The sequence below is a fragment of the Erpetoichthys calabaricus genome, chromosome 2 (genome assembly GCF_900747795.2).
Source record: "Erpetoichthys calabaricus chromosome 2, fErpCal1.3, whole genome shotgun sequence".
In the NCBI taxonomy this organism is placed as follows: domain Eukaryota; kingdom Metazoa; phylum Chordata; class Cladistia; order Polypteriformes; family Polypteridae; genus Erpetoichthys; species Erpetoichthys calabaricus.
In genome coordinates, this window is record NC_041395.2 from 45985533 (window position 1) to 46001380 (window position 15848).

The following is a 15848-nucleotide window of genomic DNA, read 5'->3' on the forward strand; positions in this document are numbered from 1 at the left end:
TGCTCACTCCTTTTTTCTGTGGTCTTGTCCGCCTCTCTCGCCCTCTTTTGTCCGCCTTTCTCTGCTCCTCAGACGACTCTCGCGGACTGTTTTTAGCGCCTGCGCAGTACGTCTTTTTGCAGCTACGGCCCATTGCCGGATGTGCCTGCGTCCATCATCCGGTTTAGCATTCTCGGTTAGTAATATGGATTCCAGTAGCCATTTGAATGAGATCAAAGCTGTCTCTGCCTGCGCATGCACACACACATCCATGCATGAAAATGTCATTATTTGAAGACGCTATACCATTTAAACATGTTGTCATTTGAACATGTGTTTTTTTCTTTTGATCTTGCCCCTACTCCGTGTTGTGGTGTATGGTACTGAGAATGCAGGCAGGCTTCTTCTTTTTGGGTGCATACACAGTCAGCATGGCACTGCCAGATCTAAACACCAGCGTGGCGAATTGCTCGCATGTGACTTTAGCTGCAGGTGGAAGTCCCATTTTATTTATGGTGCTAAGTCGAGTTGTCTTGCGGTGTAGCAGCGGCGGTGCAGCAGTCTATTAGCTAGCAAAAGCGAAGTGAAGAAGTTGTCTGTTACAGTTCTGCCTTTAGTTCCATAAGCTTTATGATCACAGTCTCAAAGTCTCTTCCCATGGTACGACGGATCTTTTTCTAAATAAGGAATGGCATTACACAAGTCTCCAAATCTGGCGCAATCCAAAACTTTATGCCAAATTTCTCAGGCTTGGTTGAGATGTATTGCAAGAAAGGACAATGGACCTTGGTTTGAAACAGTCATCAGCAGTAATATGTTGCTCTGGGTTGTAATTCAAAAACACAGTTCTCAACAAAATGTTGCCAGATGTCCGAGATGGCAGCAAATCTGTTGTTTTTCACACATTCTGCATGGGTATTTTTGTTGTCAAAGTACAAATGCAGCATGATAGTCTGATAGCGATCACGGGGCATCGTATCTTTGTTTGTTGGTACAACAAATAGTTCTAAGCAGGCATCAACCATGGCTCCAACTGTGGTCATTGCTGCTTTTGTGAAAAGAATGGAGATAAATGCCATCAACTCGGAGAGGGAGAGGAAAGTTCGTTGTACCATGTCACTGACGAAATAAAACTGAATTAAAAAAAAAATGTGTTAAAATTTATAAGTAGCCAAAATTTACACCGGGTGTTACAGACTCAAATCAATTGTATGTTTTTATTATATTGTTGTAATAATAATAGCAGCTCACTACTCAATATAGAAAGAGCTTGGACTCGAACCTGCAACCTCTTGATTATGAGACAGCAGCTCTTAACTCTGCACCAGCCACACTTCGACATTCTGTTGATTGATATTTGGTCTTGGGTTTTTACTCATTGACATCACATGTAAATTGAATGATTTCTTTTTCTTTGGTTATATTCTTGAATAAAAGTGCACTTGCTTTGTTATACCTTTTGTGAAAGTATTTATTTAATATTAGAACTTCAGTCTTCACACATTATACATTTCACATCAACATTTTATGAATTATACGTGAAAAAATTTTGTTTAACATTTCTTGTCTCGCATTTCCTGGCATCCTACATTTATCCAAATTATTGTAGAAATAGAACACACATGAAATGTATGTATTCCAAATAACATTATTTACCCTCTACAACTCAAGGCACCTCACACCCAGATAAACAGACTTGAGCTCTGAGAATTTTGTGTCTAACTTCAGCTGTGTCAGTGGAGGATGGGATAGCAGGGCTGCTTGTGCTGATTGACACATTTGCAAAACAAAGACGCTTTTGAAGAGGTGTGAAGGAATTTAAGAAGGCCCGGCATTACAACTTTTTTCGTAGGCTTCAGGGATTCTAGCGTTATAGAAAGTTGAGAAGTTCTAATGCTTACGTGACAATATATGTGCAGATAGTGGGTGAGAGATGCATGGAAGAAATTCCAGAAGCTGTTTCCTATTCTGGCTTCTGAATGAGCTTCTCTGGCATTAAAGGGTGAAATTTATGACCGCTACATGAGGATCAATTTAATTTATGGCAGTGAGTTGTGGGTGGTTAAGATGAAATATGAAGCAAAATCGGAAAGAACAGAAATTAGAATGATGAGATGGATTTGTAGATTATCACAGAGTGAGGGGAGGTGAATGGGAGTTAACAGAAACCTCTGATGTATTGGAGACAGGTGTTCTATTGAGGAGGAACAGACTAAGGTGGTTTGGGCAGGGATTGGGCAATATGGCCAAAAATTTCTATCACAATATTAAATTTAAAACGATCACAGCTATTGTATACAGACCTCAACCTAGTTCCTGGTTGCTGTGGGGAAAAAGTTACATTAGTGAACCGTTTGTACAGCCTTACCTCTTTGTTTTTTTTAAACTGTAGCAAAGGTGAAACATACAGTAACTGCAACAAAAGTGAAGCATGCCATAGTATATCATCCAAGATCTGTCTCTTTTTTTAAGAACATTGGTGGAGTACTACGTTAACCTAGTAAGAGTAAATTTAACTGAACTGTAAAATATTTCTTCAACCAAATAATTACAGATGCGTAGAGCAAGTTATCTAGTACTTCTCAGTATTTTGTATATGTTCATTGAATATAAATTGTCTAGACTTGATGGGCTAAATGGTCTGTTGTATAAATTGTCTCGTATGCTTTTCTCATATGTGAAAATTACTAGTAAAAATATGTTGTTGTTGTGCTATGCCAGTTAAGTTCCTGTAGTAATTTATTTTAATCTTACTATAGTATCTGCAAATATTTAAATTGATTGTTTTGTTTTTTTCCCCACAACAGAAAAAACATTTGGAGATCACAATTTGCAGCGACTTTGCTGCTGAAAGACTGGATGTCTGGTTTATTATCAGTTGCCTTCATCCTGGAGATAAACCCAAAAAGATAATTTGACTACAAGTCAGTGGATGTGAGCGAGAGGAAAGAACTACTTGAAGGTAGTAGAGTATGACGGCTAAGGGTGAACCTGTCTTTTCTCAGCAAGCAGAGCCCTACTTTATGGCTGAAGTTAGTCCGGCTAAACAGATTCCTGATGGAAAAGTTAACCTCAATGATACTAATTCCTTGTGTGAAAGTAATTCAGATGTTGAGGTTGTTGAAGACTCTGAAGTTAACTCTGACAGGCAAACTGACTACAACTGTCATTCATGTGACTATGGAACAAAGGATTTTAAGTGCTTCAGTGACCATCAACACAGTGCTCATCTAGTAGATAATGTCAAGAGAACAGATAGCAATTTGGAGTTGGACAGTAAACGGTTTGTCAGTGAAGAGCATGTTCAGAATGGTGAGCCAGGTATGCAGCACGTTAAGGCTGGACCTGAGAAATCTGTAAAAGAATTAAGCAGTAGTTCATGCAACAAGGGAATGTTTCAAAGCCAGATTTCCTCCAAGGCAGATTCACAAAAAGAAGGCACTTCCAAATCTGGGGCAAACTTCAGTACCAACCATAATTCTGTGGTCTGTCTCCCCTTGGTTTCAGAAGGGCTGAAACTAGTATGGACTCAGTCCGACCAAACCAGTGAGTTAGACAGCAATGAGTATCTTATGGAAGCCTTTAACAAATTCCCTTATCCATCAGCTTCAGAAATTTCACTCTTGTGTTTGAGAGCCAAGCTACCACTTGACAAAGTTAAAGTCTGGTTTATGGTGCAGCGCATAAAATATGGAATCAGTTGGTCCTCTGAGGAGATTGAAGAAACACGTCTTAAACTCCGCCAGAAAATGGACTCTGCAGAACAGCAAGAAGAGCTAAATGGCACTGGAACTACCCCAGAGGAATCGGCTTTGAATAAGATGAGTTACATAAAATCTGAAAGTGACCCTGAGGAATTTGCAGAAGTCCCAATTAAGAGGCCAAGGAATCAGGGAAGAAAAAGAATGGAGGGTCAATTTGAAGCAGATGCAGAGGATATAATGGTAGATATGCCTTGCAGCAGCAGTAATTCTGGTGTATTTAATCTGCCTCCAGGCCGGTACAAAAAGTCCAAAGCTCAACTGGCCACTCTCCGATCTAGTTTTAGCAGACAACACTTTCCTAATGAAGCAGAGCTGCGCCGTCTTCAACAACAGACAGGATTGTCACGCAATGATATTCGTAAATGGTTTAGTGACAGTCGGTACCAAATGAGAAACTCTGGTAGACTATTTGGTGGTGGTAATACAGGAGGATCAAGTGGTGCAGGCAGCAGCGGGTGGCACAAACAGTTCTTTCTTTGAATCCTTTTTAAGCCGCAGTCTGGAAGCAAGTGGTTACACAGCAACTTCACTAAACAGCAGTGAAGGGCCTTCAGAATTCTCAGAGGTCCATGAAGAAAGCATTGAGAACAGTGATGTTGTGCTTTTAGATGATGAAGATGAAGAGGGGAATGAAGAAAAGATGCTACATAAGGAAGAGGATTTAGAGCTTCAATCAGATGAAACGGAACCAATGCTTTTTATCAATTCTAAAGGGGAGGCAGAATATGACAAGCCACATCATACTACATCCACCTTGAGAAAAGGTAAAAAGAACTCCTCCACACCCCCTCTTGCTTTATCTAAAAACTCGCATGAACTTCCAGGTACCCAAGGGAATCAATCTGTTCTTACCCCCAGTGGCCGTCCCAGGAAGACTAAGGAACAACTTAATATTCTCAAGTCATTTTTCTTGCAATGTCAATGGCCAAAGAGTGCAGACTATACTCGGTTGGTACAGCAGACAGGGCTGCCAAGGCCCGATGTAATCCAGTGGTTTGGCGATACACGCTATGCAGTAAAGAATGGCCAGCTACGTTGGGTGAGAGGATCAGGAGTTGGAACTGACATTGCAACGGAGATAAAGCAACAACAGAACCAACATTCACCATATCTAGCACGTTCACGACGCAGAGATAACAGCTCAGGATCTGGCAGGGGCAAAGTTGTTGTTGATGATGATGATGATGATGATTATGGTGGGCTTTTAAATGCCAATTCAGGGACTGATATCCGTCCCTTAGAGAAGTATTTGAGAACAACTGGGTATCTTCAAGAAAAGGATTTGGACCAACTTTGCAAGAAATCTCACATGACCTACCAACAGGTACGGGACTGGTTTCTTTGCCAACAACAGGGAATGGCTGAGGTGGAGGTTGATATTAGCGATGGAGATGAGTGAAACCATGCAGGACTGGAATCTACAGAAATCAAGATGTGATTTTTACAAGTTGATCAAATGAAAATGGGACAGCTTTCCTGTGTATATTTGTATTATTTGCCACAAACGCGGTTTTGAATAATCTAGTCTACAAAGATTAACGAAAAGAAAGGGTAGACTAATTTTATTTTTTCCCTGGATATATATTAGGTTTGCCTCCTTTTTAAAGAAAAAATTGTGTTTCGTTTGTTTTTTATTAAATCTATTAATAGATAATTTAATACAGAAGGTAATGTACGTAGTAATAATTGGGAAGAAAAGCAAAGTGGGCAAAGAGTCTGAAACTGAAGGTTTCTGAGGGAGGGTTTTTATTTATTTTTTTTGTCTGTTTTCATCTTCAATTTAAAGTAATGTTTTGCAGGGTTAAAACTTTCCTCAGTTTATTTGTTAAATGCTGTAGGTATAGTGTAAACGTAGTACTTAAAGTGACAGCTGTCCAACAAGACAGGGTCAGAAATGATCTGATGCAGACTAGGTAGTAGTGGCTTACAAAATAAGGTGAACATTTGCATGTTTTCTCAGTTACATGTCTAATCTTAAAGTCATTTAAGGTTGATGTCAGTGTTACATTGCAGTAATCTGACTTACAGCTGCTACCTTGATCTTCAGAGGGTCATTTCAGCCTGGAATATGCTGGCAAATGTAGGTGCGATCACTCTTAAAATTGAGCTGGTTTGCTTAGTAATAAGAATGGCACATTGTTGAGATTGGAGAGAATAACAACCAGCTGTCTGTCTTAAAATGGACAGAAACCTGCATTGTATCCCATAATGTACAAACCTTTCCATTTTATACATAGTGTATATAGAAATATCTTGGATATTGTCAACTTTCCACCACAAATTTTAATGGAAAAAAATTACATATTGAGGGCAGCAGTGCTTATTTAGAGTGGAATTGCATAAGTTGTATGATCCTCATACACACTCAAATGTGGAAAAGTAATTCTAATCAGCATACCTTCTAAATCTAATGTGCCAGGCTCTACAGAGAACAAAATACAATTTTAGAAAATTTGTCCTATTCACACAGATGATCCCTGTACTTCACCAAACGTTTTCTAATGCAGTAGACAGATGTTTTCAAAGTAGAATGAAGGGAGTGTGTGCTCTTTGCAGTTGGTTCAATATTACTAGTTTTAGGTATGCTCTTTTTTATTTCTTGTATATTTAATTCTAGGCAAAAAAAAAAAAATAGAAAATAGAGAAAGTGTACACCAATATTCATTATAATCTTTCCTCAGGTTGAAATAGATATTAAAATACATGCTGGTTTGGAATGAATATTGGTTTACCTACATTTTATTTGTAATATATTTGAATTTTATAATAATATAAAGGGTTGGTATTGCTCAGATTGATTAACCCACTTTGCCCAGTTTTCAGCAAATCCTGGGTGTGTTTTATTTTTTTAAACATTTTATGTAGTTCTAGTTCTGCTTTGCAAATTAAAACATTACACCTTTTGCTAACTAAACATTTCAAGTTCTTTCTGTTTATTGCAAAATATTTAAAAAAAAGAAAAATGGAAACTTGGCATTGTTTATTCTGAGTAAAATCAGAAGCAACCAGAAACACATTTCCCTATTCATGGTTTTAAGAGCACAGAACTCGGGTTTACTGATACCCACGTTTGGAGTCCCCCTTAGGATACAAGGTTATACAGAACCCTGTTAACAATTTAAAGTAAGCAAAATTAATTTTTATTTTTTTTCCTAGAGCAGAGTTAGTCACAGGGCTGTTTAGTGTATTATGCCTTTTTGATTTTTAGTAATACCCTGATCCATGTTCTTGATATACATTTTTTCCATTATAATCAGAACCTTGAAAGTAAAATTTATGCTGTTGTACTTCTGGAGAACGGTTTTACTAAATCTCTTATAGGTCACCTTAGATTGCTTGCTGGGAGCAATTATTAATTCACAGTTTTGTTCAATTAAGGAGAGAGTTGTCTTCTATCAACAGTTTTACAGTAGTACTCGGTGATTTAGTAAGATTACTAAAAGTATTGTTCTTAACAAAGAACAATAACATTTCATAACACATTTCTAGGAATGATAAATGAAATCTTTTGAAATGTTATTCGGAGTACCTGATCTATATTAAGACTAGATTCTTCAGACTGTTTTAAGAACTCATTCTTAAATCTGTGTTTAATGAAATGGATTCTGTGCTTGTAATAGGTGATCTTATTTATGACCTATCTGTCCTAGAGCTTTTCCATTTTCTGACACCTATAATGATGAATTGTTTGTGTTAAAAGCTTGATGCTGCTTTTTGCCTCCTGCTCCAACTCCGCCACTCTGACTTCATCCTCTGTTACACATTTTCATGGCCCCTTATGTGATGTTAGGTTTAAAGATTTCACAGTTTAATTATAGTTATTAAATTATATATTTAATACTGCAAACAAAACTGAGGTAATTAAAGCAGATACATTTTTTCAGAGCAATTGTGTTTCATCATTGAAAACTATCTGTTTTAGAAAAATACTAATTTCTTATGATGATGATTAAGACACATTTGTTAACATTTTCAGGATACCCAAATCTTCCAAAACAATTTTAAGAATCTGATTTACCATACTGGCACACTGATGTACATTATTGTTATAATGCATGCCTACAGTTAAATCAAATCTACCCCAGGCTCCCATTAATAACTGTAAATTTGTCATGTTACCCCTTGACTTTATATAAATGAGGTTTGGGGTGGTGGTTAAAATTAACAATGCCTACTGCATCCGGAATACGCAGTTTCTTTTATGAATGGAAGAAAGAGTGCCGCTCTCAAAATGGACTTTGTGAACCTCAATGATCTGTGGAGCAGCTATACCACACTGCTGACTGAAATGAATTTTACAAGCATTTTATCTGTTTTGTCACCTTGCATATAGGATTAGCTCAAGGTGTTTTATATTTTAACCTTTACATATTTTTCTACTCTAAAAAGTGGCACTTCCTTTAATCTCTGTTCAGTGTTCAAAATGATTTTGGCTAATTGTTTGTTGATATACTGATAGTGCACAATATTTTACTTGTATTTTTTTATAAAAAAAAATAAACTGAAAAAGCTGTAGCTGACACCAAAGCAACTCTCTGTTTTTATACAAGTTGAAGCTGCCTTTTGATCTAATTTCTGTACTAATGTATGTTATACCTACTATTCAATAATTTATTTACAATCTTGTGTAGTTTGCAGTATTGTTTTGAATTCAGTGAAGAGATTTATTATTTATTAAGCAAAATAGGCGACATTAGTTAGGCTATTTCACAAGACAATTTACAAAACCTGGTTTCTCGTGACTTGTACAAAAATTAATTCATTCAACGGTGATCCATTTTAGGAGTTCAGACATGTTTTCAGTATTTTACAGCTATGAAGCACTGCTTTAGATTGATTGAGGAATACGCAGTGTTAGTGCATTTTAGCATTACCAATGTTACAGTGAAGTACACTGGGCTGATTAAAATGGGGAAAATAGTATGCTATAGCATGTTTATTTGTTGAATGATAAATACTTTTTATATATCCTGTTAAGTCGGATAGGAAAAAGTTGTGATGAGAACAGACCATTTAGCCCAAAAGTCAGTTATTAGTTTGAGACATACTGTAGAGTATAAAGACAAGAAATGAACAATTGTACAGATGAATAATTATAGTGGACATAAATGGTAAATAGAAATTTTCATCTATCAAGAATTAACAAGTGAGTTAAGCAAGAAAAATATGTATTTGTAAAAAGTAATTATCATCCTTCAAATATTTAAAAGTTGAATTATATTAGAATGTAAATCAGCCTTCCAGATATATCCCTACACCATTATTATAAGTACAGTTCGTTATAAATGCATAATGTTCTACAGAGATCAGTGATGGCTACTGGAGTCATGTAGGGAGGCCCTTAAGATTGCAGTTATGTGATTAAGTTTGTCCTAATGTGGAATGGGGTCATCTATGCCCATCACAAAGAAAAACATACAATCTTAATGTATTTTGATACAGTCTACCTGCTGCTAACAAGTATCAGAAGTAGCTGGTTATCGTAGGTTTATCGCCTAACATTGTTTTCTACACAGTACCGTTTCCAGCATCTACTAATCTGATTGTCATCTGCCGCAAACCAGAACTGTGATTCTTTGCTGCAAATTAAACTGTGACAGCCTGGCAAATAGATCTCAACACCATTTCATGTGTAGTTTAACATAACAAGCAAGAAGACAATGGTAGATGTCATCGTGGTTACCATAAATGAAGTCTAAAAAGGATACAATGGTAGATGTCATCATGGTAGTCATAATGGAGTCCTCTTTTTCTGTGGTCCTAGGTATTCATTGGTTATCTACATTTCTGTCCATTTTGGAATGCAATGGTGTAGGCCAGGGGTAGGCAACGTCGGTCCTGGAGTGCCACAGTATGTGCAGGTTTTTGTTCCAACCCAGTTCCTTAACGAGAACTCAATTATTGCTGATGAAGCACATATTGCTTAAGTGACATTTTGATGCTTCATTTTAGTGGTCTCGCTTGTTAAGGTTCTCCAACCTTAATTGCTTATTTCAATCTTAAACTGCTGCATTCAGTGTTTTAATTGCTCCTTATTAGCAATAAGATGTAAAAGACAACGCAGCCAGCAGTTCTCCAGCTAGCTTTTTTCCAATTACATCTGTGTGTGTTCATCATGCACGGTTTGATTTAATAAAACACTTAATAGAAAAATGTGACAGACTGAAAATGATCTGTTTTAGGCTTCAAATCATTTGGATGATATCCTTGGAAAGGAAAAAAATCTACGATATAAAAGCCTTACATTGCACAGACTAACAAGCCATAAAATTAAATAAGGTCTGAGATTGGCAATGATTGGTTTCTAATTAAGCAATTGGGTTGAATGAAAACCTGTAGCCACTGCAGCTCACCAGGACTGACATTGCCTACCCCTGTTTTACATTTTATTGCTAATAAGGAGCAATTAAAACACTGAATGCAGCAGTTTAAGATTGAAATAAGCAATTAAGGTTGGAGAACCTTAACAAGCGAGACCACTAAAATGAAGCATTAAAATGTCACTTAAGCAATATGTGCTTCATCAGCAATAATTGAGTTCTCGTTAAGGAACTGGGTTGGAACAAAAACCTGCACATACTGTGGCACTCCAGGACCGACGTTGCCTACCCCTGGTGTAGGCCAACTGGACAACCCTCCAATCTTCCAGTGAAGGTGTTTCTCTGGACCTTTAATATTCTTTCTGGAGTTTATTTTATATAAAATATGGACAGCATATTTATGCTAAGAAAGGGATGAAGAATGGTTGTTAATTTTATTTCTGTCATTAAACAAAATTTTTAAAATTCAGTTAGCTGCTAAATACTCTTCTTGGAAAATAAAAATTGTACATGTTCTTGAATTTCACGTACTGTTTTAAATATGAGGCCTCTATCACACAGAAAATATGTTTAGTTCCTCCCTAAATAACCCCTCAAGTGTTGTAGGACTGGTAGAAGTGAAACAAATTACAAGAACCCCTTCATTTATTTAAAATGTATGTAGCTATATATATTGATATTCACATTATATTCTGTTTGTACTCAAGTAATTTTCACTATCCAAATTTCATTAATTTTAATACATTTTAGACAAAGGGCTTTTTTTATATGAACTGTAAAAAAGTGTAAATAGGATTGGCTTTGGCACTTTAAGACAAAAAACTTTATTCTTTGTAAATTTTGATTATGAACCTCCGTATCTTGCTATGATTTTCTTTTGTATGCGACTTTTTTTTATTATAATGTTCTTTCCACTTTAACATGTTGACGTCTTGCTTTCCTCCTGCCATTAGGAAAACTCCTTTGTAGTTTTTATATCAAATTGCTGTCTTCCAAGCAGTGTTGTGTAAAGTGATGACTAGCAGTTGGTTAGTAAAATTTATATGAAATGCAAGGTGACCAACTAACAATTACATTCGGTGTCGAGTTTTAAATTATTTTCAGATCATTATTAGAAATAATTCTACTTATTGCTGCAATAGTGCTCTGTGCTTACCAGTTTAACAGTGGTGATTTGATAATGACAACCATGCAATTCAAATGCGATGCTGGAAATATTCTGTGCTGACAGAAACCGCATATGTGCAGGTCAGACATTCTCTTGTTTTTTATCCAGCTGATGAGACCATCCAACCAAGTTCTTTCTAAAAGTATAATATACAAAGATTTAAACATTTCAGATTTAGGTTCTGAAATTCACAATTCATATTATTTGGGGATAAAATATTTAACAATATAACAAAAAATCCCATAAATTAAACATTTTGTAGCCATGTAGCAAATAAAATTTTGATACTTAGTTGTATTTGTTTGTGTATGACTTGGTGTATACATTCTTTCTATAAAATGCAATAAATTTGCACTGTTTTGTTTCTACTCAAATTACAACTATGTTCATTTCAGGTATTGTATTTTGATTTTGGAAATATGGTTTTAAAGGCTGTTACGCTAAATAATGATACAGGTGTGTCCTTTTTCTGTACCATGAGCCATTTTAAAATAAATCATCTGTATAATTAATATAATTTAATACAGATTTTTATACATTTGCTTTTGTAGCTTTATTTTCATTCATACAGAACAGGCACAGAGCAGTAACATCAGCTATATGACTTGGCGCAGTAGAGTTGGCTAACCTTGCAATCTAATCCAATGCCATTCCTTAGGAGAGATGCCTAACAGGAAAACAATGTATATCGCTAATTACTTACTCCTTTGCCATATCCTCCTGAATTCTTTAACAAGTTTAATACAGTTGCAAAAGTTCCCAAGTTATATTGTGTTCCCTTACACAGTGGATAACAAACCTCAAAAGTGTAAATGGAGATCATAAGAGATGATATGCTTTAACAGCCAGTTTACCCTGGCCACTACTTGCTGTGTGAAACTCAGACCAAGAGTCTTGAATTTATAATTGTAGCTTAATGTTAATTATTCCCCCTATTGGTCACCACATAGCATTGTTCGAGATCTCTGAAAACTTTAGAGAGGATATTGGTTTTTGGTATACTTTAAATGTTGCACATTAAATACAGATATCATGGAATGAAATTTACATATGCTTAAATTATGTCAATTGCTGAAATGTTGACCAGTGTGAAATGTTCAGTATTCTATATGCAGCTGGTAAGGAATTACGCTGTGTGATGCTCCCACACTATCTTGTTTTGTCCTCCCTTAGATGTCAAAGGAAAGCCTCGAACACAGTTAGTTTGAATTAGAGCGGTCATTTCTTGCATTCAGCTAAAGAATCTGGCAGTCTTGGCTTGTGACGAGGCCTTTCTGTACATTGGCTTTCTTCTTAGCCTGCACTATATATACCAGTTACATAGTACAGACTTACTGTAATTCAGAGTTAATTAATTTTAACAGTCTAGCAGGGTTCATTGGTTGCCACTACTGTCTGACATTTTCAGGTTTGTTGGGTTGATTCTGGATCTGTTGTTGTCTGTTCTCATATATATTTTGTTTGTCCTTTGTGAGGCTCTGAGTCAGCTCCATGCTCCCTTGTTGCTTCTGGGAGCCTCTTCAACCCGTAATTGTCAATAGTCATGTACCGAGATGAACCAGGCAAATGAGGATGCACGCTTTTTGCTTATGCACCTTTGTGCAAACGTGGTCAGTGCTTTTATTAAAATCAATCCAAAATGGAAACCGTGCAATGTTCAATCCATTAAACAAATGAATAATCCATAAAATCAAAAGTGTCCAGTGAAGGTTAAAAATCCCAGCAAGAAACTTATTTTCTGTAAATACGCACAAGCACTGGTGCATCCTTCTTAAACCTGGTGTCACCTCTGCTTACCCCTGATGGGATCCTGCAGCCAGAGGAGACTCCTACCGATAAGCCCAGCCAACCTTTCAACTGGGTTTGGGCTCCTGCCGCCATCTGAAACTCCCAGTTAGGCACCACCCAGGGCCTTGCCCCTCCCAACTCCCGTTGTCATTCCTTGGCCTTATGTGGGAGCCCACTAGAGCAACAAGTCACTCTAGCTACCTGAAGATGCTCTGCCGGAGTGACCCTCTTTAGCCCCTTTGAGTGCTGGCCATGTGCTCCTCCACAGGACTTTACCTGGCTGCCTGTCTCCACTATCCTGAAACGCTAGCTTCTCATGATTGTTGGATCTCGGTCGGTCAGTCAGTCATTATTTCTTTCTGTCTGTCGTCTTTTGTCCCAACCCCTGTGCCATGCGGCTTATTTTATGCTGGCTGAGTGGGTGCAGGTGTGGTACTCTGTCTATTTCAAGGTGTGATTGTGGCATCTGACTCATCCACCTGTGCATTTGTATGAGTACACGATCAGCCAAACACCCCAATCAAACCCGGAGTGAAGCATGCTTGTGTACACCTGCACCTAATTGGAGCCTGCATGCACCAGGATGTGATTGTTTAAAACACGTGCTTTGCCACAGCCCTTGTGTCACAATTTTACAAAAAGTTTACTTAACATGCAGGCTTGGTTAAATAATGTGCAGTAGGTGGATATGTATGCTTGTGTGCCAAACGTCAAAATCAATTGGTTAGTATGGTAATTTATCTTGGGGCATCAACAGATACCACCAAATATACATTGGTAGGTATTTAGGGGTGACCAGTCAACCTGTGATTGTTTGTCCTCAGAATGAGAAAGAAGGTCAACATGAAATTGGGAGAACATGAAAGACTGCATGGAATCAAAGTTGGTGGAGCCCAAGTGTAAAAGAGAGCTGCCGAGGTGAAGTGTGAGTAATTTATTAACTCTCTCTTCTTTTCTTGCTGAAAAGGGTAAAATAATTTATATATTTATACAGTAATTGGTCAATTTATGTCTACCCATCTACGGATGGCTAACCTAAAGTCTTCTAAGGCATAGATTCAAAAAGTCTTGGAAACATTTCCCACAGGATTTTTGTTACATGTTTACTCTGCACCATCATTTAATTCTTTTCAAAGTTTTAAGTGCTCGATACAGTACATACTGTTAGCCTCTTATTATCTCATTTCAAAGACTGCCCATTGAATTGAGATCTAGGGACTGAGCAGGTCATTGCAGAAATCACTGTCATAGCTGTGGAACCATCTTGAGATGATGTCCCCTTCATTTTATCTTACTTGAAAAACGGTGGGCCGTCACCATAAAGGGATACACTTGGTCAGCAACGATGCCAAAGTAATGCTATGGTGCTCATTAAGGCCTAATTTGCTCTAAGAAAACATTCTCTGTACCAATACACTACCACTGTCATCATGTGTTACTAAAACAAAGTAGAATGGATTCATGGTTTTGTGCTGTTTACCCCAAGTTACGACCCTACTGCTTGTAAGTTGAAGTAAAAATTGATATGTCATACCAGGCAACATTTTTTTCAGTCTTTGATTGTGCAGTTGGTTCTCATATGTCCACTGTAGCCTCGTCTTTCAGCTCTTAGGAGTGAACCGCAGCATGGTCTTTTGCTGCAGCAGCCCATATGCTTCAAGGTCTGATGTGTTTTGCATTCTGTAATGCAGTTCTGTACATCACTATTGTAAAGCTTTTGTTAGCTTGTATAAGTCTGGCTGTTCTCCTCTGACCTCTATCTTGAACAAAGTATTTGATCCCTGGAGGTGCCACTTAATATGTGTGGGTGAAATACAAAAAAAATGAAAAATGTAAGTGTAAATCTGACACTACTGCACTTTTGTAAATAAAAACAAAAACAGTTCTGCTAATTTAACACAGAGTTCAAAAAAACAAGAGTACAGTGACTGACTGCTTGAGGAACTGGTTGGAACAAAAAGCTGCAGCCACAGGGGACACCGAGGACCAAACATTGAGAGCCACTTGACTTAGATAACAGATTCTGGCAATTTTAGCACGTAATAAAACAACTAACCCTCTTGAACATGTATCATGCTATATTGCAATTGAATTATTGGCTGTTTGGCAGAGCAGGTGGGCATAGTAAAGTGGCCAAACTGTGCATGCTGATAGTAAGAAAGACAAATGTGTGGACTCAAGATACGGCCACAAAAGAAATTGAAAAGTAAACATACTAGCAAAGGGGGAGCATATCTACTAAGGATCAGACATTTTGACTGCAAGTCTCCAAAGTAAGTAACAGAAAGGCCAGGGTGAAACAGAACAAGACCCACCACATGCAAGTATTTGTCAGAAACACATTTTTTCCGGGTCCTCCCTGCGTGGAGTTTGCATGTTCTCTGTGTGGGTTTCCTCCCACAGTACAAAGACATGCAGGTTAGGCGCATTGGTAATCCTAAATTGACCCTAGTGTGTGCTTGGTGTGTTTCTGTGTGTGTGTGCGCGTGTGCTGGCGCTCTGCCCGGGGATTTGTTCCAGCCTTTTGCCCTGTGTTGGCTGAGATTGGCTCCAGCAGACCCCCATCACCCTGTGTTAGGGTATAGCGGGTTGGATAATGACTGACTCACTTTTTTTTCCCAGAATGCATGATTTCTGTTTCATTGTTCTAGATTTATGGAATCAAAAGTCCAGCCCAGATGCACTGAATCATTACCTGAGAACGAGTCGCATGATTCTCGTTCACTTGAGATTCTGTAATATAACGTTTTATTTTAATTATGCATCTTAAATATGTTGCCATGCTTTGTGAATTTAAATAGGACAATGTCATGAATTATCGTCTTAAAT

The 15848-nt window shown here is 37.5% G+C and overlaps 1 protein-coding gene across 1 annotated transcript in view; it reads left to right on the top strand.

The window, feature by feature from the left end:
• The window catches only part of LOC114645262 (homeobox and leucine zipper protein Homez-like), a 51679-nt gene extending 43409 nt beyond the window's left edge, over positions 1 to 8270 (top strand). Inside the window, 2 exon segments of the mRNA XM_051922353.1 lie at positions 2787 to 4205; positions 4207 to 8270. Coding sequence (XP_051778313.1) covers positions 2952 to 4205; positions 4207 to 5142 — 2190 coding nt within the window. The 5' untranslated portion in view covers positions 2787 to 2951 and the 3' untranslated portion in view covers positions 5143 to 8270.
• The last annotated feature ends 7578 nt before the right edge of the window (positions 8271 to 15848 follow it).